The 22679-nt window shown below is 47.4% G+C and overlaps 1 protein-coding gene across 1 annotated transcript; it reads right to left on the minus strand.

The window, feature by feature from the left end:
* Positions 1-245: 245 nt before the first annotated feature.
* On the minus strand, positions 246-21075 carry PAX9 (paired box 9). Its single transcript, XM_086462979.1, has 6 exons — positions 21072-21075; positions 19512-20141; positions 17627-18253; positions 15229-15371; positions 9990-10142; positions 246-500 (listed from the first exon to the last, which is right to left on the minus strand). The coding sequence occupies exons 1-6, from the start codon at positions 21073-21075 to the stop codon at positions 246-248; spliced, it is 1812 nt and encodes a 603-aa protein (XP_086319105.1).
* Positions 21076-22679: the final 1604 nt, after the last annotated feature.

Consider the following 22679-nt stretch of genomic DNA (forward strand, 5'->3'; position numbering starts at 1 on the left):
CCAGGAGAGAGTGGGACAAGGCTCCATGAGCCCTTTGAGAAATGCAAGGTCTTTACCTAAAGAGTGCAACACCACACTTCTCTCAGTTTCTGACGTCTCCAGCTCTTTCAATCCCAAAAGCCTTACGGAAGACAAGTCACGAGGAGAAATGCCAGGTATTGCCGGCACGAAGAGAGCAGTCCATGAGCCACGGTCAGGGGATGACCAGCCAGCAGGCTTGTGGTGGTCCTGGACCAGCTCCTGCATCAGAGAGCGGAGGCCGTGACCGAGTGGCTGCCCTCCCTGGCCGTCTGCATGCCCTTGAACGCCAGCGAGGCGGGGATGTCGCAGCTGTGAGGGGACAGCGGGGTGCCTCCAGCGTGCTGCCAGCTGTGGCTTGCCATGTAGCCGGATGGGGCAGCGCTGTACGTCATGTAAGGTGACACTTGGGCTGGTGTGGCATAGGGAGGCATGGCTGGTGCTGACACAAAGCTGCTGACGGCTGGGAGGCCATTGGGTGCCTGAAAGGAAAGGGGAAAACATTTCTAAGAGAGTAAGATACAACAGAGCTGCTGTAAAAGGAGCTGCCCTCAGATGCTGCTGGGGCTTTGTACAAGAACCAGGGCCACTGGGGACACCTAGAAACACACATAACAGCTCCCCTGGATTTCAGAGGCACAGTGGCCCCCGTGTGCTTTGCTTTTAAGACCAGCTACCCTGCATCAGCCCTGCACACCTCTCCCAGCAGCCTGTCCCAGAAAGAGACCAGCAGCAGATATTTAGGGAGCACACACCAAGAGCAGGGCAGGAACCACCAAGCTCCCCCACCCCCGTACACCCTCCTGCCTTCCCACAAGCTGTTGTTCACAGGCTCCTTAAGCCCATGGTTGCATCTAATCATGTTTGAGAGCTACTGCTGAGGGTATTTATGATGAGTTTGTCCCATCTCTCTTGCTGAGAACCTTCAGCCTCTTGATAATGAGTCTCATGGGTTGGAGCAGGTGGACTGTAATATTTACCCACCTTTCCGAGATTTTGTATGGGGTGTTGGCCACTGTAACAAGGCCCTGGCAGGTATTGCTGTAGCAGTTTAAGCTGGGTGTGCAGTGACCACGGCTATACCAGCGGGAGGAGAGACGAACCCACCCCAGCACCTTGCCTACCCTAGTCACGAAGGAGGGTGGGCTCAGCCCAGAGCTGCAGCGGGCAGGTGTGGGCATAGATCCCCAAGCAACACTCCCCAGAGCAGAGAGGTAACAAGCAGCTGCGGGAGGTGGGAACATCTTAAACTCTTTGGTAACTGTTTACTCAGAGCATGAGTCAGAATATAGTATTATTATTATTGATGATGTCTTTTAAAAATCTGTTTTCTAGATACTTGGGGTATAACCTTGCAAATGTTCTTTGCTCATAGCTTCTCCTGGTTTCAATAGGGCTTCTGTGTACAAAACAATTGCAGGGCTGGGTGTTTTCCTGCGAGCTATTTTCCTAGGTCCTTCCGTAGGCTGGGGAGAAGAGTTTCTGTTTAAATAGAGAAGGGAGAGTCCTTCAGTCTGCCACAGTAGAATTTCACAATGAATGACTCTTTATTTAAATAAAAAGTGTTCAGTGGTTTATTTCACACCCTTCAGCAGAACAGGTACAAACCAAGATCATTTATCTTGCTTAAGTTTCGATTTGTGTAGTGTTTATGTTTTAGGATTTGGGGTGGTGTTTTTTCCCAGGACTGTTTCCTATCTGGATACCAATTCAGCAAATCATGTAGCATCTGCCATTTTAAATCATCTGGTAGAATCAGACCTAACCTGGACAGTGCAGAGTTAAGAAATTAAACAGACTTTTGTTTCTGCTAAAACTTCACATGATGTTAACATTTCACTTGTTCGATTCCTGTCTGGATTGCACCTGCCTAAATTTCCCGGTTTTACTTCCATAAACAGCACTGGCCTGGTTTCAGGCTCATGAGTTTCCTACCAATGCAACTCGCAGTTCCACTGGCTGGACTATCCTCTTATTGCCACTTGGGAAACCAAGCAGTAATCCTGCTGGAGTCAATATAAACATGTACAGCAATCTAAACCAGCAGGAGGCAGTGATGGGATCCCAGCCACAGGCCTCCGATAGGTTTATTAATTAGTACAAAACATCCAGCTGCAGCAGCCACATAATTGTCATTCCAAATCCATAAACACTTTCTTGAAACTGAACTTGCCTTATTCTTTTGAAAATCCAAATGTGACCTGACCTTCAACTCCGATTACATGGCCCCTACTGTGTTTCAGAATTACACTTGAGCCTTGGCTCTAAATATCAGTGTTTGCAACAATACTAATTAATACAAACCTTCAAATAATTGCACTGTAAATTAGTACACTTCTTAAATCACATGGGAAATTATTTCACTGAATTTACTGGAAAGTAAAAAGTGTAACAGGCCCTAAAAAGCTGCTGTTCTCCAAGCTCCCTGGCTCTTCCAACGTGTAAAGTACTTTTCAGAAGAATGTGAAACAAGAACGAGCACCTCTCTGTTTTTTTTCTAATAAACAACAACAAGAAGCTTTGCATAGAGGCAGTAGAGCCATTAAAGCCAGACTGTAATACTGGGACATCAAGAGCCGTAACCCAAAGGTATTCTGCACAGAGAAGTACAGAAACCCTGAAGGGTGCTGGAAGGAGAAAACACCTGGGGCAAGTCCCTGAAGAGTCTCATAGCAGTTGAGACAGCACAAACCTCCAGCCTCTGAAGCTCAGAAGAGGTTCTTTTGGACTCTGCAAGGCCACCCTACTCTTCCAGGCTTGCCCACTCCCAAGCAGGCTGGTACCAAGCAGTGGGCTCAAGACTGTGCCTGGAAGCCCCATTTTTAGTAGGATTCCTCCCTGTGAGTGGTCATGTCCCATGGCTGTGCTTTTGAAAGGATTCCTCCTAGGCTGCAGAGGAGGCACATCTCCCTCCAGCCTCCCGTGTTGTCTCTGCTCCCCTCCGCCACGTGTGGGTCTGGGAAAAGGCAGAGCCCTCCTTTGCCACAGAGAAGAGAAAATGCTTCCCATATGCTGTACAGACTGCCATGCTGTAGGATGCTCTCCAACTGCTGGCACTTCCTCTTATACCTCTTTAGAAAAGGCAGATGCTCTAACAGTCTCTCAGCTGACCAAGAATGAGACTGTAAATGCATCCTTCAAAGTCGTGCACAGTGTTGCATTATGCCAAGGCGAAATACTGCAATCACCTTGCCATTCCCCCCACCCCACTGTCACAGGCCAAGAGTATGGGTAGAGAAAGGCAACTTTTGGTCCTCAAGAAATGACTTCCTGCTATGTCCAATGCTGCCTCCAGGTAAAAAAATTCCCTGGTGGTGACGACTGTGTCTGTACATGTAAATAAAACAGACCAGTGCTAATTCTTTGGCCCTGAGGACGAGCATGAGCAACGCCATGCAATACGCAGCCCCACAGCTCACCTCTCTTCTGCCAGAAACAGTGTGCTGGGCTGTGCCCTGCCCAACCCCACGCTGGGGCAGTGGGCACAGGCTAGATCTGTGCCAAGCAATGTACCAACAAGCCACCCCTTTGCTGGTCCACCGATGTTCATGCCCATGTCCTGGCCTCCTGCAGCTCCTACAGACAAGGCTGCCACAGGTTTCCCAGCAACAAGAAACTGATCACATTGCATGACTTGGAACAAATCTGAGCTCCTGAACAGCTCACATTAATGCAGACATTGTGGATAAATATTTATTCCAATCATATATATGCTCCCCAACTTCTATTTATCATTGTGGGCCTTCCTTAGTATGGTCTTTTGGCACAAAGTAAAAATAAAGTCTCTGAACTATACTTATTGGAGAAGCCCTAGTTTGTTATTGAATTACACTAAAGGCGTAATTGGGATGTTATTGATAAAACAGATGGGACTTGACTAAAAATTCACTATTTTTGTAAAAGCTTGATGTAAAAAAATACTTATCCTGATTTATAACAGACAGAACAACCTTTTTACACACACACACCTTTTTTTTTTTTTTTTTTTTTTACAGCTGTGATAACTGTTGTGTTTATAGTGTCTGTTTTGAATGTGAGATAGAACTTGCCCTAACTGCTGAGAGCAGGACATGGAAGCAGTTGTGTAGGAACTGCCAGGAGCAACCAGTCAGAGGCCACCAATGCTGGAAAGCTGTTGTCACTGCCTCGCTGAATTAATAAATCATTCCTACTTTTGTTCCAGTGCTACAAAGCTTTGCTGCTCAAAACCATGATGATGTGAATGTCAGTAGGTGCCTTCAGCCAAGCAGGCAGCACTGGGATGGGTAGGGACTGGCCTGGCACAGAGCATGGTTCTGCTTCAAGGAAGGTTTGAGCCATACCCGCAAAGCAGCCAGAGGCCTCCTATGGCCTCAATTTAAAGCTGAGGGGATAGAGAAAACCTCACCTTATGTGATTTAAAACTATGCTACCCAAAAAAAAAAAATCCTCTGATTTTCATCTCTGACTTTCATCAGCAAAGGACTTGGCCCAAAAATTTTAACCGCAAGAGTTTTTACTTCTAAACAGCTTTAGATACAAAGTGTAGGTTATCGGAAGGGTTGAATCTTGTCTGTCAATCTGGCACTTTTTACAAACATGACATTCACTTAAAATAAATGGAGGGGATTAAGTTCCATGACCCTGTACATACTGGATGAATAATTCATCCTGCAGTATTTCAATCAGAGGAAATGAACAGCAAAATCTAAACATTCATAATTAGGAGTGCGAGAACCCCATGGTGTTTATGGATTTTTAAAACCCTTAGAACTTGTTTTAAGTGCAGAGCTTCTTGAACCTGGTTTTTAAGTTTTATAAATATTTCTTTTCTTAATTTAAACCATTGCTTTTCAAGGGAAATCTAATTTTTTTAAGCAAACAAACAAACATGTAGTTCTAACTGAACAAGAACCTCTGCTGTGCAAGTGATAAGGGTTCCTGTTTGAAAGCGCTTACTGTCTGGCTTCTACAAAGACCAGAGAGAAACATTTGCTCTGAATTGCTGCTTCTATCTGTTTTGAGACACCTGGTGGAATAAATTCTTCCAAATATTTATTTCCAAATATAATTTGAGCTGTGTTCAAAACTTAGAACACGTGACCTCCCACTGATTCATAAATTCAGTTAAACATGTTCTCGGAAAGATGCCTGCAAAACAACAGTGGCTGGGTCAGGATCACAAGTTGGGTCTGGTGCCTTTCTGCCAAGTTACTGCTGATATATGCCGGTGCCAGTGAAAGAAATATCCAGGCCAGAATTCAAAGCCAAGGTGGACATAAAGTCTTGCTTTAGGTCACATAAAGTGATGCTACTGAAACAAATGGACTGCATGCATGTTCACCAGTGAAGGAGTTAGTTTAGTAGTTTCAACAGAGGGAATTTTTAGTTTTAGACACTTTAGGTACAATACTAATTAGAGACAACTTTTGTTGTCATTGTTGTTTTCAGTCTGTTTGAGATTTGGGACACAGAGGGGGTGGGTGGCTAAAAAGGAAGTCTAGAACCAAGCTTATGTGGGATTATCTTTGGAACGAGTAATTTCCACTAGTTGTTTGGACTCCCAAAAGTCAGAACAGTTCCTCTCCAAACCAGATGGTAAACACCACACACACCTTGATTTCTGTTACGAAGGTTATGCTGGTCTAATGTACCTCCTGGCCTCCTCTCTCCTGTGTGGTAAGGAGAGACAGAGCACCAGCTTTCTGGACAAAATTCCCAATCAATCCACATCAGATAACTACCTGAATAACTACTGAAAACTACTTTTCTGCTTTGGTCATGTTAATACCAGAGAAATACACAAGCTGGATTCCACTTTCAGACAGCGTGGCATAAATCCAAATTCTATATTGTAATTAATTGATTTTTTGTTTTGTTTTGTTTCATCCTCTCCTCTACTTTTCCTTCTCTGCCTTTTGCTCACTAGATATGTGGTCTCTCAGTATCAAAATTAGCCCATCTCTGTGATCCCTTCCCATGTGGCTTCTAAATGTTTCAGAAAATGACCCAGAGTCATAGCATTCAAAATCAAAAACCTGCATTTATGTTAGTTATCGTTAATAGCAATAATACAAATTATCTCATTTCAGGTTTACATGAATACAAACAAGAGCAGGTTTGATGCCACAGGTGGATGCCATGTCAGTTTTACAGTCTAAGTCTAAAGTAAGTGTCCAAAAGAATGTAAATTATTCTTATTTTAAAGTTATTATTTCCAATTATTTGAATCACTTGCCCATTGTAATGTAATTGTGACAATATTTTATTAAATCAATAACGTATTGCATAGAATAAGAGTGTATGTTTTGTAAAAGTAATCTAAATGCATATGGAAAAAAAGTGTTTCTGGAGAAACAACATAGGCTTCAAGGTCAAGCTCCTAATTCACCAGTCCTAATGAGCTTCGACAGTGGCTCAGCCCAAATTCCCCTGCTGGAATCAGCAGAAGTTCAACTTGTGTCAAGACTTGGGGAACACACCTCTGGTGAATAAGGTTGCCATTTTGTTTGTATTTCTCAATTCTAACACCGACTTGGGTGGAACGAATCCTTTCTGTCTTTGGATCAGCAAGATCAGCGCATTGCCTTGATCTGCCAGCACGGAGCCTTTCCCTAAGAGTAAATGAAACAAATCTGCAGAGTTATCACAACCCTCTTACTGAGAGCAGCAACTCCCCAGCAAAGTGGAGTGCTGGCAGTAGCTGTAGCTGCAGGGATGCTAGCGTAGCTTCACAGACAGACACCCTCTCACCACTCATTTTTCAAAATGAAAAACAAAACAATTTCTGGAAACGCTGGATCTTTTCTGAATATCCTGAAAACACAGTCACAAAGTAGCTACTGGAAAAGTCTTTTTTCCACAGCAGAGGAAAAGCATAGCAGGGAGCAGAACCGAATATCTAGTCCTTCAATCAGAAGAGCAAATTACCTTAAAAACCCAGAAGATATCTCGCATTCTTAGTGACATGCACATAATCAGTCAAAAAGTTTATGGCAACAAGACTAGGAGCAATCAAACACAAACTGCAAACATAAAGGAAGCAAACATGCTAAATCTCCCTTTTTAATTGGAGGTTAAATATGATTTATAAATCAAACTAACATATGGGATCCCAAGGGAAGAGTAAACAAATTTTCCAAGTAAAACAGCAGCAGCAGGTCTGTAATGGAAATCTCATTTAGGAAAATGGCATTACCTAAAGATGTAAGTAATACACCTACATTTCTTTGAAGGTTTTAAAATGAACAACCTTAAATAATACTTTGGTAGACATTGTAGTTAACTAAGTTAGAGCTAAATTCTGAAGCTGCTGTTCAGTGCTACAGCATCAATGGGAAAAATGACATGATCCTACAAACATTCGTTCAGATCAGTGCCCCACTAAAATTAACGTGCCTACACAGGTAAGTCAGAGTTACCTGAAGAGGAAGGATTACAAAAGTGAGCACTGAGTAAATTTCTCCAGTTTATGATAACACTTTTTTTAAAAAATATTTTTAAGAAATACGTAATAAAATTGCTAAGCTGTATGTGAATAACCTAGTCAGAGTTGACCCTGCAAATCAGTTTGTTGTCCTTTAATAATGCTAAAAAACTTGCAAAAACCTTTTCATATTAGGCTATATATCCATATTCTTAGATGAATGAATTTATTTTACTGAACATATTCCCCCTTTCATTTTCTATTAATTTCACTGCAAGCAGAACAGCATAAAACAGACTCTGAAGAATGAGGACATTGTCACTAAATAGTTTTGACATGCAAAAAGTTTCGAACAGAAGGGGAAACATTTTCTAGGTAAGATATTACTTTGAAACATATGCCTTTATTTTCGAGAAAGACTGAACAGCAGTAATACATTGGAATTGGGGACCTTTTGAAATAACACATGGGCAAGGGGTTTTACAGTCAGTCTGTTCCTCAGCTGAGCTGGGCTGATTCCCAGAAGGCTGAGCTTTGAAAAATGGAAAAAGACCTTACAAGAATGGGGAATGACAGTATTTCTCTTTCACTGTAAGTTGTGCAAAGCAATGCTGGTATTCTAGTTGAAGTGACAATTAAAATGGAGTTATTTGCATGCTTGAGTGCTTTAAGATTCCAAACGTAATTAGTTACCCAATCCTATACAGTGTCTCTTACAAAGATGCCACTTTCGTTATAGGTATTTCTCCTGTTACCAAATTCAATGTGATACAATGTACTGCATGAGAAAATCACACTCCTTCCTTCTAAAATAACGTTCGTTCCCTTAACAATGAGCAGATCCCATTCCCCATATTTAATGTGCTTTTTTATTAACTTAAAGTTGTTTCCTTTACTTATAGCCATCCCCAGCTGCACTGAATAACACAGAAATCAGATAATATCAATTGAGCGTTTTAACTATAGTTGCGACATGCATCAAGATCAGTCTTAATTATATTTTCTTATCAAATTTTAAATCTCGGCCTCTTCAGGGAAATAAAAACCCGGTTTTGGAAATAGTAATAGTAACCTGAATTTACACACCATCCCTGATCCTTTCCTAAAGGAGCCAGGGGCATTTTATGTATTTTCCAAAACAAACTACAGCAGAAACAAAAGCAAAACAAAAAAAAACCCTCTTTCTCAGAGACTGAAGAATCCACTACAAAAACAACAGAGGAAAAGAGAGGTAGGAGAAAAAGGCACAGTGGAGACAAGGCAGATGGAGGTCATAAAACCAAAGTGCACTCGGAGGGAGAAGTGAGGAGCAAGGGTTTCCAGTGCTGCTTCAGAAGAGGGGTGGGTTTAGACAGTTTTCACAGTGAAGTGAGATCTACCACATATGGCACACCAAGCACACACTAATATGTCTACTTAAAATGTCTCCCAAACGTAGATTATTGTGCAAGGTCTGTACACTCACTGAATGGTTGCTTTCCATTCTACTCTGCTTTAGGAAGGATGATATAAATGGAAGTCACTGCCTTTCCAATGAAGGTGCTGGATCTTGGGATATATTCTCTTGGGATATATTCTATTATTCAACAAACCTCATAACCAGACTGCTTCAAAGTGGAGTGAAAACAAATCCTGCTTGCTATGAGCACACAGCTTGATTTTGATGACAAAGACACAACTTGATTCTCCCTTAGACAGATATACTGTGCTTATGAGGACAAAAAGAAAGCTCAGGAAAAAAATCATGCCATATAAACATACTTCCTTGAATAGGAACTAATAACAGATTCCCATAGTTTTAGAACAGATTTGCACAATAATTTCCCCTTGGTATTTTGGCAAAATCTGGAGTCATGCAGGGCACACACAGACATTAAGCAAGCAAACACACTGAAAGGAATAAACTTTTGTTCTTCCTATGCTGCTGATTAAAACTATAATGTATTAGCAAAAGGTTCTATGAAAAATGCCTTCTTAATATAATATACTTGACAATATATTGTCATTTCAATATGGCGCTATTTCAATGAAACTGAGGTTGGAAGGAGATTTACGGACACAGAGACATCAAAGGGCTTCTTGATGGCCAGAAGATAGGCAAATATGGGGTCAAACTGATAAAGTCCCCACTTCGTCCTCTTCAGGGGGAGCCAAAACAGCGGTCCCCTTTGCCTAACAAATAGGGTACTGCAATTACTGGGAAGCTGGTACGTTAACAAGGGTGAAATCACAACCCATCGACTATTGAACGTGCATGGCCATTACAACTAGTATGTAGGCAATTCCTAAGAGCTGATAAATTGCCACAGCAGACAGATTCAAACACACCATATAGTCTTTATCAACTCCCCACTCTACTGCAAGCACCAGAAGACCAAATAGATCAAGTCCTAACTAATCCCCCTGCCCCTAGCATGCTGCTCCTTGTCTGTGATAGGTATTGCCCACCACTCTCGCTTTTCAGTCCCTGGTCCTGTTTGTCATGATGGAGCTCCTGGTGGGTTGGGGCCCTCCGAGCAGAAGGTGCTCAGAGTGCAGTCTGAGTGTCATTATACCATTCACTCACCTCTCTGACTTTCTTTATTAGTTTCATCCGGGTGGAGTGCCCTGAAGCCATGTGGGTTGGTGGGCAGGGCACTGTGTTTTGGCCGTGGAAGCAGGTGGCCAGTAAGAGGCAGGTCTCACAAATGGGGTTCGAATGGGGTGCCATCCAGATCACCTGGGAAGGAATCGGGTGCATGTAGTGGGATCAGCTCATGCCCCTCACCCACAACATGCAATGACATGGATGCCTAGACCTTCAGTAAGCCGTCTTAGTGACAGTATTTTAATAACAGGCACTAATCTGGAGATCCTAATGAGAGTGACAGAACCAGACAGTCTCCAAGCCAAGGTCTGAACCCCTGCACCAGACAGTAACTCTGCTAACAATTCTGCTAGGTGCTGTGGCAAGAAAGCAAATACGCACCTCTCCTCAACACCTTCCCCCCCACCCCCCAGGTATGAGTGAGGAGCAGGAGGTCCTGACATTTATCATTGGGGGATTTTGCACAGACCTGCAGCAGGAATCCAACTGCCTGAATCCTGAGTTAGAATATAAAATAAGTAATCCGCTAATTTTTTTTTTTCAATGTCATGTAACTGGCCATAACTTTTAAGGTTACATTTTCACCTTATTCACAAAGAAGTTACCATACATTGTGGGTTCTAAGCATTGCAGATAAAAACAATTACAGATGCTTTGGCTACCGCATATACAGTTCATTGTTCATCTATAATCAAAGATCAGGAACTAAAAATTTACATTGCCTACATTTTCTGTGCAAATAATTGACCAGAATTGCACCCACAATTATTTGCAATCACTTGCCCTAAAATGGAGCCTTCCCTTTATGTGCTTACAGCACATGGAGCTCATGACCCCTAATCAGAATGCAACCAGAGGACCAGGAGTGCTATCCCAGCAAAGCCAAAAACTCAAGCCACTAAGAGCTGATGAAGTTCAGCTGAGACAGCCATGAAGCAATTGCTACTTTGGGGTCTGCCCAATATGTCAGAGGAACACTTCACTCAAACCATATTCAAAAACCCCTCTGAGTCAGAAGGAGTGTTTTCAGCAACTCTGGTAGGTTTGGGATGAGGCCTCCGAATAGCATACCCTTTCCAGGAGCGAGCTTGCGACAACCACTTGCTCTTAGACCCCCCAGTTAAAAGCGTTTTCCTGTTAACAAGTATCAGCTCCCTTGGCAATGTGCACATCTGCTTCCTGCAATGCACACAGCAAATAACTCTGAAAATAAATATTTCTAAAGCTATTTGCCTCTCAACAAATCATAAAGACACACATCAGATCTTCTGCATTTTCATACATGTGTAAATACAGACCACAATTTTTTCAGTTTGCACATTCATGATTTTAGTCCAGAAAGTCACAAGCATCAGATGTCTGAAAACTGTATTTTAAATATGATACGTGTTTATTAAATGTTTTAATTTCAAATGCAGGGTACAAATGGGTTTGTATTTCAGCGATTTTAGCTATTTTTTTCTTAATGCATCTGTCAGTATAAGCTGCGCAATGCATAAAATACTCAGAATATGCATCCTTTGTATTAATATTATAATTATCTGTAGAAGCCATCCCCCAAACACCACATTGAATGTGCCTCTCCATATAAATACTGCAATATAACTGAGCTCTGTATGAAATGCATATGACCCAAAACTGTCAAGCTCTCAGAAAAATCTATCTTCCTTTTCAGTTTCTCTGATTCAAAACTGTATGACAAATTTGTGAATACGATGCACCAGGAAGATAAAACACAATTGCTTACATATAAATGACAACTTGGGACATCAGGTAATTAAAAATTAATAGAAACTTCACAAGGCAACTCTGTGATTTCCTGGGGAACACTTGGTACGGAATCTCAGTCTGCGAGGCAGAGCTTTCAACTCCCCAAACCCAAACACCAAACAACATCGCAAAGAAAGGCCCCAGAGACAACAAGAAATTCATATACTTAAAGTGAAAAATGTTCTACATCCAGAGGTTCAGTTTTCTGTTAAACAGGTGTGACTGTGTATTGCTGAGGCAAAAATGTGAAGTCTTCCTGCCTCTTTTGTGGAGTCCTTTCCTAGGCCAAATTCCCACTGATGTGGGGCAAGGGGTGAAATGCAGCCGTTCGAAACCATCAAAGAGATCAGCCTTGGCTGCAGGATGGCAAGTCTGGGAGGTCAATAAGAGTTTCACCTGAAAAAAGCTTACAGGATCCCATGTGTTAAAACAAATGTATATCATTTAAAAGGAGGGATCAAATAAATATATTTTAAAGTACAGAAGACCTTGTTCTTTAGGTTAAATTCTTCTAGTCTTTCACACACAGAGGGAGTTTCCAGAGGTTTTCTTGAGAAGTTAAATATTATCTTCCATGACTAAGACTGGGCAATAAGTCCTTCTCTCGCCTAGTAGCTACGGAGCCATTGGCAAGCTGTGGACAGGTGAACCTTGAATGTCTCTGGTGCTTAAAATGTATAGCCGATATTTGATGGAAACAGCAGAACTCCCTATCACTCACACAAAATCCTTTGTTAAGGTGCTTCAGAGTACATTCCCTCTGCTCCTGTTCTGTAATTGGAAAGCCTAAGTAAAACACGCACGCTTGATTCCCTGCTGCTCTACTCCTCTCATAGGCGCCTCTGACTTTGGTAACACAGACATAAAACTGGAATATTACAGAACAGTCTCTTCTCTTCTCTGGGAGAAATCTGCTGTCTGCCTTCTTAAGACCCAGCTTTTGTAATAAACTTCACCCAAAGGAGGTGAGGGAAATAGCATTTACCCTAAAGTCCAAAGACAGCCTATTTTACCATAGTCCTTCTGGCGTATAAATGTGGCTTCCCCATTTTGCCACGATTCCAGATACTCCTTTGAGAGGTCTGCACAAATGAACCAATGTTCTCTTCTGTCCCTCACTTCACCTATTTACACCCGAAGCAGCACACATTACAAGAGACTATGAAAAGATCCAAGGACGTCAGAGACTTTTGGTGAGACTTTACTGTCACCCCAGACTGACTGTGCTTCAGCAAACGGACAGCTAGTAAGTCAGTGCTATATGCAGCAAGAATTTGGTTAATAAATTTCACTTTGCACCTGGTTGGAACAAATCTTTTGGCCAAAAGAAAGTTACAAAACTGCAAAAAAAAATTACATTTTCACATGCTTATTTGACATGATTTTTTTCTGAATACATTCTAAATGAGCAAGGTAGTAAACTTGTGACAGATGAAGCAATTAATGTACATGTGAATGAATTCTCTGGTAAGCACATCTGAATGCTACATTAATAGACTGGTCAATACATTAGAACTTTCCAAAGCCAATTTCTATTTACCCATATTATTAAGGCGAAGGAGCAGGGTGAAATCTCCTCTGTTTCTTCTTTTAGTGAGCAGGGTTCTGAAAATGACCTTTTGGATAAATATTTTTTTAGCTTTTCTACCCTTTTAAACTCTCTGGACAATGTATTTCGATAAATGAATTCGATTTTATTAATAGCAATTTGCTCCATTTTTAAATAATGAATATGTTTAATTTACATTTATCAGGTGATCTTTCAGGTTGAACAACACTTTAAAGTAAGACTGGTATTGACAGTAGAACAGGGATATATTATGAAGATGAAAGCACAAATATTTAAAGAGTAGAAAAAGATAAAAAATGGTTTCCAACACCAGCACTGATAATAACCAATTTACATAACATTGTTCCTCAACGTGTCTGTTGATGTAAATGAGATTCCAACAGAGGCAATGGTTTATAGCCTATGTGCCGGATCTTGTGAATATTTCAGCAGAACCATGTGCAGAAGGCCCAGCCTGGAACCTAAGACAGTGCAGCCGTGGTGCAGCTGTTCTTAACAGAATAATGGCGAGCTATTTCCATCCTTTTTAGTAAGACTGCTAACACTTTGTTTCATTTTTAAAGAAAACTGTGGAAGGATGAATATTAACTCTAAATCTACCTCTAATTTTATCTTTAATTATACAGTCAAGGCTATGCTATGTGCACACTATTTGTGATATGATACAAAATTAACAGAATAATAATGGGACAACAGAAAAATGCAATACAAATAAATAGGAGAGCATTAAGGGCAGCATATTGGTTGTAAGGCAATATATGCAATAAAGTGATTGTTCACTTTTGGGGCCTACAGTATTTCCCACTCTGCCTCATTCACCTCTTTGCAAGCCTTCCCGCAGTTTGCACTCCACATCTTGAATTTGGAGGGGTCTGATTCAGCTACTCTCAGCACCAAATACGAGCTACACAAGTCTCCTCGACATGGAATCCAAAACCAGACACAGAACTCGAAAAGTATGTCCAAAACCTCGGCCTTTGAATGGGAACATGCTAAACAGAGATCGCGGTTTTTCCTCGACTTCGTTACGAGCGTAACAAATGAACGGCCGGGAAGTCAGTGTATCTGAGAAACCTCTGATGCGTTTTGAATTGTTTCCATCGGGGAAAAAAAGTTTTCAAAACCTGTGCTTTCCCAACGAGTAACAGTTGAGCCTTTTATAGCTTTTCTCCTGGCATGGGATTTGATTAGCAAGTACAAAGATTTAGACAGAGATTTATTAAGTAACAGTTATATTGTGTCGTAATTAAAACGTAGGAAATTCGCCGTCTACTTAAGCGGTTAAAAATGCTTAATGTAGGAAGCAATTACATCTCATTTTCAAATTATTCCCCTGCCTACAGAGCAGGCTGCGGAGAGGGTAAAACGCGGCTGTAAGGGCGGCGGCGGAACGTGCCCGCTCACACGGCCCGGCCCGGCCCAGCCCGGCCCGGCGCGGCCCCAGGCGGGAGCTCGAGACCAGGCCGGGCCGGGGGCAGAGCCCCGTTGGGCGGCGCGGCGGGGGCCGGTCGCCCGGCGGGGGCCGGTGCGCGGCGATTGCCGAGCGTCTGCCGGGCGCGCTGCGCCGCGGCGACCGGGGGCAGCGCCGGGGGGCCGGGGTGTGGGCGCCGCTCGCCCCGCCAGCCCTCCCTCCGCCCGCCGGGACCCTCCTGGCCTGGGCTGGGGGCTGCCGGGGGGGGCTGCGGCGGCTGCGCCGAGGGAGGGAGCGGGGCTCTTTCCCGACGTCGCCCGTCTTGGCGGACTCGTTCGCAAACCAAAACCGAGGGGAGGCCGGCGGCGGCTCCGAACCGAGAGCGGCAGCCGCGGGCAAGGGCCGCAAGGCCGAGGCCGAGCTCAGGGGCCCTGTGCATCACCGCCCTCCCCGCCCTCTCTCTTTACCTGGCTGTACTTGGCCTCCTGCTCCAGGGAGCTCTTCTCCAGCCCGTTCGCGGCGTGCTGGGCCGCGGGGGGGAAGCTGTTTCTGCCCAGGCTGCTCCACTCCTCCACCTTGGGGCTAGGGTAGGGCGAGGTGTCGCTCACTGCTGGGAAACACGGAGGGAAGGGGGGGGTTAGAAGCAGGGAGATGCAGTCAGTGGGGCAGAGCTAAGGGGAAGTCTGTCCCTCGCCCGCTACACCTCGCTGAGCCTGCCGGGAGCCCCTGGAGAGGGTGAGCCGGGGGGAGAAGGGAGTCGGGTACTGCTGGGCAGCGAATGGCAGCGATGGCCAGCCGAGGCTGGAGCTGGCCGAGTCACTTGTCCCTGCGTCCCTGCCCCGGCGAGACGGAGCTGCCTCACGGAATTTCCTAAGGGGGATTTACGGGAATCGCCTCGTGTGTGTGTGTGTGTGAGTCCGAGGACTAACGATACCCACTGTTAGACATAACCCTGACAGGGCTGCTGATGTTCCAGGCGCCAAACAAGTTTCGGACCAAAAAAAAAAAAAAAAAAAAAAACCAAAAAACCAAACAAAAACCCCCCACCTAAACACAAAACAAGAAAACAAAACAAACAAAACACAAAAATAGAATTAAACAAAAAAAAAAATGGGAGGAAGAGAAGGAAGGGGGGGGGGCGGGCGATAAAAGTCCTGTTGTTTACACGCGCATCAGCCGCGGCACGGGAATACCGGGCTGTTTTGCAGGCGAGCAGATTCCCCGGGCCCCGCCGGGGAGCCCGGGGCGGGGGAACGGCTCCCCCGAGCCCCACGCTCAGCCGCATCGGAGCCTGCGGGCCCGCCGGAGCCGCCGTGGGAGATGGCTTCCCCGCCACACCAGCTCGCCGAGGCTGGGGAAAGGCACAAATCTGAAGTTGTCTTAAGAAATTGAGCTCTCTCGGTGAGCGCCCTTTTCTGCTGATCTCACACTTTCCCATGAATAGGGGCTTCCTTTCCGTGTCAGCAAGGTCAGTTTATCCTATAAATCAAGGGCGAGCAGCCCCCATCTGCGGCACCGGCCGCTCAGCAGCCCCGGCTCTCTGCTGGGAAGGGGAGGGGGGAGATTTTACGCTGCAGAAAGATGTGTGCAGCTCCGAGGTCTGAGGGAGACGAGGCAGATACCGAGGCACCCGGCGGTACCGTCAGAGGCCTGCCTGCCTGCCAATGTGGTGTTAATAAAAGAGGAACTCACTAAAAAAACCCTCCATTTCTCATGTGAGTGTAATGTTCTCATTCTTTTTAACGTTCGTTGCCAACACTACCTCTCCCCAGCACAGAGCAGAGATTGCCAGGAGTGTATTTGTTAAAGTCGACTCAGAATCACATCTTTGTGCCAGTGCGGTCTGAGGGTAAAGTTTATAACGTGAAGTAAAGGGCAAAGAGGGACAAAACTTATATATTTTTGTATGTACAAATATAAATAAAACATACTTAGGCGTGTGTGTATTCCTTCAAAAATACACCACACTTTTGAGTAAAGAAAAAGAAAATTATTCTGCAATGCCTAAAGGATCGATTTGTATTTGAAGTGCTGCTGGAACCAGATTGTTGCCGCTAAAAACGCAATGAAAACAGAAATCACAGCCGCCCCCGCCGCCCCCTCCGCTAATTGGGAGGGAAGAGTGGGACACAGAGATCGCTGTAGGCGAAGGTTATTTTAGAGTGTTGTTTTAACCACTTTCACTCTTAATTCACTGGCAGAGACCGAAACGGAAAAAAACGTCCCTTTCTTTGCGGCAAAGCGTAGCGAGCGGCCGGGAGACGCGACGCAGTTTCCAGGCACAGAAATAGAGAGAAGTTGGAAGGGATAAAGAAGCAAATCTTGGGGGGCTGGTTTTCCTGGACCACCGCTTCGGAGGAAAATACGGCATCAGAATGAAAGCAATTAGGTGACATTTGAACTTCCTGCCGGAGCAAATTTGGCCTGATTACGAAAAGTAGAGAAAATGGACTTGTCGGTAACGCCAAGGCGGCGCCTGTGACCGGCGGGCGGCAGCGAGCCTCGGCCGGCACCGGGGCGGCGGCGGGGTCGGGGCTGAGTGTGCCCGGGGCCGCCGCACCCCGGGCCGTTCCCTCCGGCCAAGGTCGCCACTTCTCGGGTCACAACGGCAGCGGTGACAGCCGATATGTACCGTTTCCTGGTCCTCCCGCAGCCCACCCCGGGAGCTCTGGTCTGACCGCGTCCCGAGGCACGTCTCCCGGTAAGATCAGTGCCCGGCTCGGGCTGGGGAAACGCGAGAGGTTTTCCGGGGCAAACCACGAAACCTCCTTCCGAGCCTCGGAGAGGAAGGAGCCCGGGAGCAGGGGACCGAAACGCTCCGGCCCTGCCTGGCTGCCGCTGCGGCCCCGGGTCCCCCCTCCTCACCTTGGTCTGTGATGGAGCGGATCCCCAGGATGTCCGTCACCGAGTGGGAGGACGGCCACGTCCTGGGCATGGCCATGGTGCTGGGGATCGCCGGCACCCCGGGAGGGGTGGGCACCTTGGCTCCTGCAGCAGCGATGGGGCTGGGGTAGGAGTAGATGTGGTTGTAGGGCAGAGCAGGCTGTGGGGGCGGCTGGTGCTGCTTGTAGGACTCGTAGTGACTCTGCTGAGACAGGTTCCCGATCTTGTTCCGGAGGATGCGGCTGATGGAGCTGACCGACGGCACATTGTACTTGTCACACACGCCATCGGCCAGCAGGCGATCCCGGATCTCCCAGGCGAAAATGCCCGGATCCCTTTGTTTGTAGGTCCGGATATGTTTTACCACTGTGGGGGTGGTGACCCGAGGCTTGCTGCCTCCGATAGCCCCCGGTAGGATGGAGCCGGTCTCGTTGTAGCGAGCCAGGATTTTGCTAACGCAGCCGTGGGAAACGCGGAGCTGCCGGCTGATGTCACACGGTCTGATACCCAGTTGCGCCAGTTCCACAATCCGCAGCCTGATGGCATTGGGCAGGGGTCTCCCGTTGACAAACACCCCCCCGAGCTGGTTCACTTCCCCGAAGGCAGGTTCTGCAAGCAAACGCACAAACACACCCGTCGGACACGGCGAATGGCTCAGAAGGGGGCGTCTGATCTGCTTCTCATCACAAGGCAGATGACACAGCTCAGGGACCCCCCGGTCACTCCACGCACGCGTCTTTATAATAGCGGGATGCCTCCGAAATTGAAAGGGGGGGGGGGGGGGGGGGAAAGAGGGGAAAAAAAAAAAAAAAAAAAACAAAGAAAGGAAAAGAAAAGCGAGGGGGAAAAAGAGAGGAGGGAAAAAAAAAAATCCGTGGAAACAAATATCGAAGCTCTCCAGACTGTGCGTCAAGCATATTCCAAAAAAGCACATTCCAGAGATGAAAAACGAGATCGCCCTAACAGACAAGTCAGCTTTATTGCCACAGGAAAAAGGAACACGAAAAAAAGAAAAAGAAAAGAAAAACATTTTCGAAGACGTGGGGGAGGGGGAGGAAGAAATAGTAGTTGAGGAAATTCTTTTACATCTTGGGAGAGGGAAGGGCAACGCGGTGCTTCTGAGTCGCGACTAACTTTTTAAAGACCGTTTCTGGTGCTGTTAGCGCCTCTCGCTTAACAGCACAATTACACCAGGCTGTAAAACAAACGTGCTAAAATGTTAACTGCTAAGATCGGTGTCAGGAATAATATACAACGTGCCACAGGCTCCAGCCATCCACTCGGCTGCGATCCTGCCTCGCACTCGCCTAATACCATTAATAATAAACCAAGCAGTCATTAGCTTTCTCTCTTCCCTCCTCCTGACCCTTAACGTGTTCTTACAACTTGTAGGAACACGAGCAAAGTCAATAAGGGAGCTGCGGCGGCAGATGACAGCGCACGGGTGCTCCCCCTCTCTTGACAGCACTTGAACCCTCCTGCAGCTCCCAGCCACTTACCCATTCCTCTGAGCGGGACACCTCTGGGGCTGCCCTAAATCCCAAACGGAGACCTATGCCCCGAGGCAGGCTCCTGCGCTCCCGGCTCCACTAGCCCCCGAGGCTCTCTGATCTCCACCGCGGAGGTAGCAGGGGCGTGAGGAAAAAAGGGCCACAAGGAAATCTGCTTCCCGACGAGAGAGCCTTGACTTCTGCATTTCAACCTCAGGGCAACGTGGGCAGGGCCGGGCGCCGCAGCCCATCGCTCCCCCGAGCCCGCCCCCAGGGGCGGCCCCGCCGTCCAGACGCCCTCCTAATGGCCAGGGGAGATGACGGACAGCGCGGTGCTGGCGGTCCTTCCGCTCTCCCCCATCAGGCGTGCGCGGCACCTGGGTCCCCGCCACCGCAGCGACGGCTATTTCGTACCTGCCCGGCGGTAAGTTGCGCGGAAAGTGCAGTCGGTGCTGGGGCGATGCTGAGTGGGGCTGGCACTGCAGTGGGGCATCTCTCGGACCGGGGGGACCGGGAGGGTCGACGAGCACACAGCCCCTGCGGGGCCGGGGCAGGGCAGGGCGCAGCGCCGGGCACCTGCGCCGCCCTTCCCGGCCCTTCGCCCGGAGCAAGCGGCCGGGGAGGGGTCCCGGGGCTTGCAGAGAGGCTCCCGCTGTTCCCTGGAGAAGCAGAGCGATGTCTTGACGCACGCGGTCTCCCCGCGTCGGCTTGGCGGGTGCGGACGAGAAGTTCTGCCTCGTTTACGGTCGCCTCGTTATAATAAAGCACTTTTTCACTCACGAATATTTCATGGGTGGTGTACGAGGCGGCTGTGAGCGGTGGGAGTGGAGTAATTTTTGGCGGAAACCACAAACCGGTCGGCAAATCGGCTGCAGCTTCGCTTTCCCCGGGAGGAGACGGGATGGGGTTTGCGGCGCCCGGGCGTCGGGACGCTGATGTTCCCTGGCCACCGAAGACCGGCTCCGGTTTTGCTTTAATCCCCGCATTAAATACTGCGCTGCGCTTGACTATAGGATGTCAGCGCCTGGCAGCTGATTTCAGCTTTATCAAAGACACTGCTATATATTAACAGTTAAAAGAAAAACAGACAAAGCTGGGAGGAATTAAAGTGTGTGTGGGTCACGGCGTGTTTGTGTATGTGGAAGAAGTGTTTGGTTTGGCATTAGGTGTACAGATCCTGATCTGTGAGCTTGTGTGCGTGCCTCTTACGTACACCGCACGTACGTCATGTTGCAGACAGAGATCATCGGCTTCCCAGCTCCAATCAAGGATTTATCACATTTTTCTTTTTATTTTTTTCCCCTGAGATAGTTTTGTGTTTTTAAATAGAATCTCGAAGGTAGAGACTCTATAAATTAAATAAAAAGTGAAAAGAAATAATGCGGTGACTGGAGTGCACGAAATATCAGCAAGTAAAATACAAAATTGATGTCGCTGGTGTGTATGAGCACTGTATAAGTATTATTTTAATTGAAATGTTTGTAAGATATTTTTTTAAAAAAATCAAATTAATTGAGCTAGGTTTCAGACCCTGCACGTATCGCAGTGAACGTGCATAGTAAGGAATAAGTAGGATGTTGCAAGAGGTTTTTTTCCCATAAATTAACGGCATGTTACAGAAGTTTTGTGGTGGAAAGAAGGCGATCGTAGTTCTTTCGCAGATATTTCTTCATTTGATGGGACTATGAGCAGATAGTTCTGTTTCCTCCACAGAGATTTAAAAAAACAAAACAAAACAAAACAAAAAAAACCCACCCAACCCTCCAGCACCAAAAAAAAACCCCAACTCAACAACAACAAATTTTCTATGGTAGTTTTGTGGTTATTTCAGACACATGAGTTGCCCGTTCAGCAAATCACACTTGTAAATTGTGGTGCTTCCTCAACCTAAATAGAATTAGCTCTGGGTAAAGGAGACCCCCACGCCGCGCAAATGCCCATCGTCCGAAAGCCATGGCAAGCTGCGCAGGCAGTACTCGCAGGCGTTTGGTGGAGCCAGAATCCTTTTCAGTGTTGTGAGCTGACCTGCTTTGAGTGTTCGTAAGGCAGGAGGCGTTGAACTAGTGGAAGCAGCATCCAGCCTTTAATTAATTGTGTAATTAAACAACGGAGGGGGGTGCGCGTCCGTAAAACTTCCCATCCGCTTTATCAGCGTCGGTCTTCCTGAAGGAGAGTCGCTGGACGGATCCCCGACAAGGCTGCTCGCCTGCCGAGCTCTGCCTGCCGCCGCCGCCCCGCCGTCCCGGCCGCCTCGCACACGCGTCCCCTCCCCTCCCGTTGCTTCAGCCCGGTGCGGCGGCGTGTGGCCGGGGGCCATCCCCGTGCACAAGGCTGGTGTAAGCCCGGCCCCGCGACTCCTGGACCCGCTCGGCGCCCCTGAAGCTCCCCCAGGGTTGCTGGGATGCTCGGGCGTGACCCTGCGCTGCTCTCCCACGCTGCCCGGGCAGCTTCTCCCCATCTGTGCCTGTTGTGTTCACAGTTGTGTCCTTTCCTCGCCCCTCCGCCGTGTCCTCGAACCTGTCTGTTCCCCCTCCTTCCCTCTCCCACCCCTCCACCCCTGAGCCCGCCTCTGATCTCCTGGATATTTGGTTTCTTTCCCTTTCTCAATGTGTGTTCCTGATGTGGTCCTGTCGGAAAAGCTCGTTTACTCTGCTCGGGTCTCCAGTGGTTTAAGGATAATGTTTATCAGAAGTGAACGTGCTCAACTTGTTTCCATTCAACTGCTGAGTGTGGGCTGAAATACCAAAGGTCACATCTACAGTGAGTCGGTAGAGGGCAGGGGGAGCCGAGAGGAATATGAAAACATTGTCATATACAACAGCCTGTTGATCGCTCCTGACCTGCCTGGCAAAAAGATTAATATTTTTCAGGTAGGAAATCACTGAAGAATCGGAGGGGACAGGCGGCAGGGAGAGGAGGGCGGGGGGCGCGGGGTCGGGGTTTCTCCCCCGGGGGAGGGCACGCACGGCCGGGCAGGGGGCTCCCCCCGAGGTGCGGACCGCTCCGCCGGCGGCCGTCCCGGCACGCACCCGCACCCCCACCGCGGAGTCCCCCCGCCTGGGCAAAGCAAAGCGCAGGGGGGGGGGTGTGGAGCTCTGAAAAAGACTCAGGCAAAGGCCGGCCAAGACCCGGGCTTCCCCTCCCGCTCCTTCACCCTCCGTGCCGAAGAGAGGGACTGAGCTGTGCTGTCCCACGCGACGCTGCCGGAGCCGCGGGTGCCGGCAGCCGGCGTCTCTCGGGGGTCACTGGCTCTGCCTGCCTCCCCCCGACACCCAGACATGGCAGAGGGGAGCCAGAGGCTGCTACCCCGCCTCTCCCTTCCCTCAAACCCTCTCTCCCTTCCCTCCGCGAAACGGACTTGGCGTGAGTTGCCTGCAGCAGATCGCCTATACGGCAGCACAGCCCCGGTGCGCGGCTGGTACCGGCGAGGCGATGGCTGGTGACCCCTGGCTCCCCGGCCCATGAGGGCCTTCTCCGGCGCTTTCGGGGGCCGAGGGGCCTCCAGAGAGTGACCAGCCCCCGGACCTTCTTGAGCTTCTCCCGTA

Source organism: Leptosomus discolor, chromosome 3 (assembly GCF_034619465.1).
Source record: "Leptosomus discolor isolate bLepDis1 chromosome 3, bLepDis1.hap2, whole genome shotgun sequence".
In the NCBI taxonomy this organism is placed as follows: Eukaryota; Metazoa; Chordata; class Aves; order Leptosomiformes; family Leptosomidae; genus Leptosomus; species Leptosomus discolor.

Coding starts and splice junctions, on each gene's coding strand:
- PAX9 (XM_086462979.1), bottom strand. Junction 10,143..15,228: donor AGGAGGCCAAGTACAGCCAG/GTAAAGAGAGAG, acceptor ATTCCTTCCCAG/GTGATCTGGATGGCACCCCA. Junction 501..9,989: donor TAATAAAGAAAGTCAGAGAG/GTGAGTGAATGG, acceptor CTTTCCTTTCAG/GCACCCAATGGCCTCCCAGC.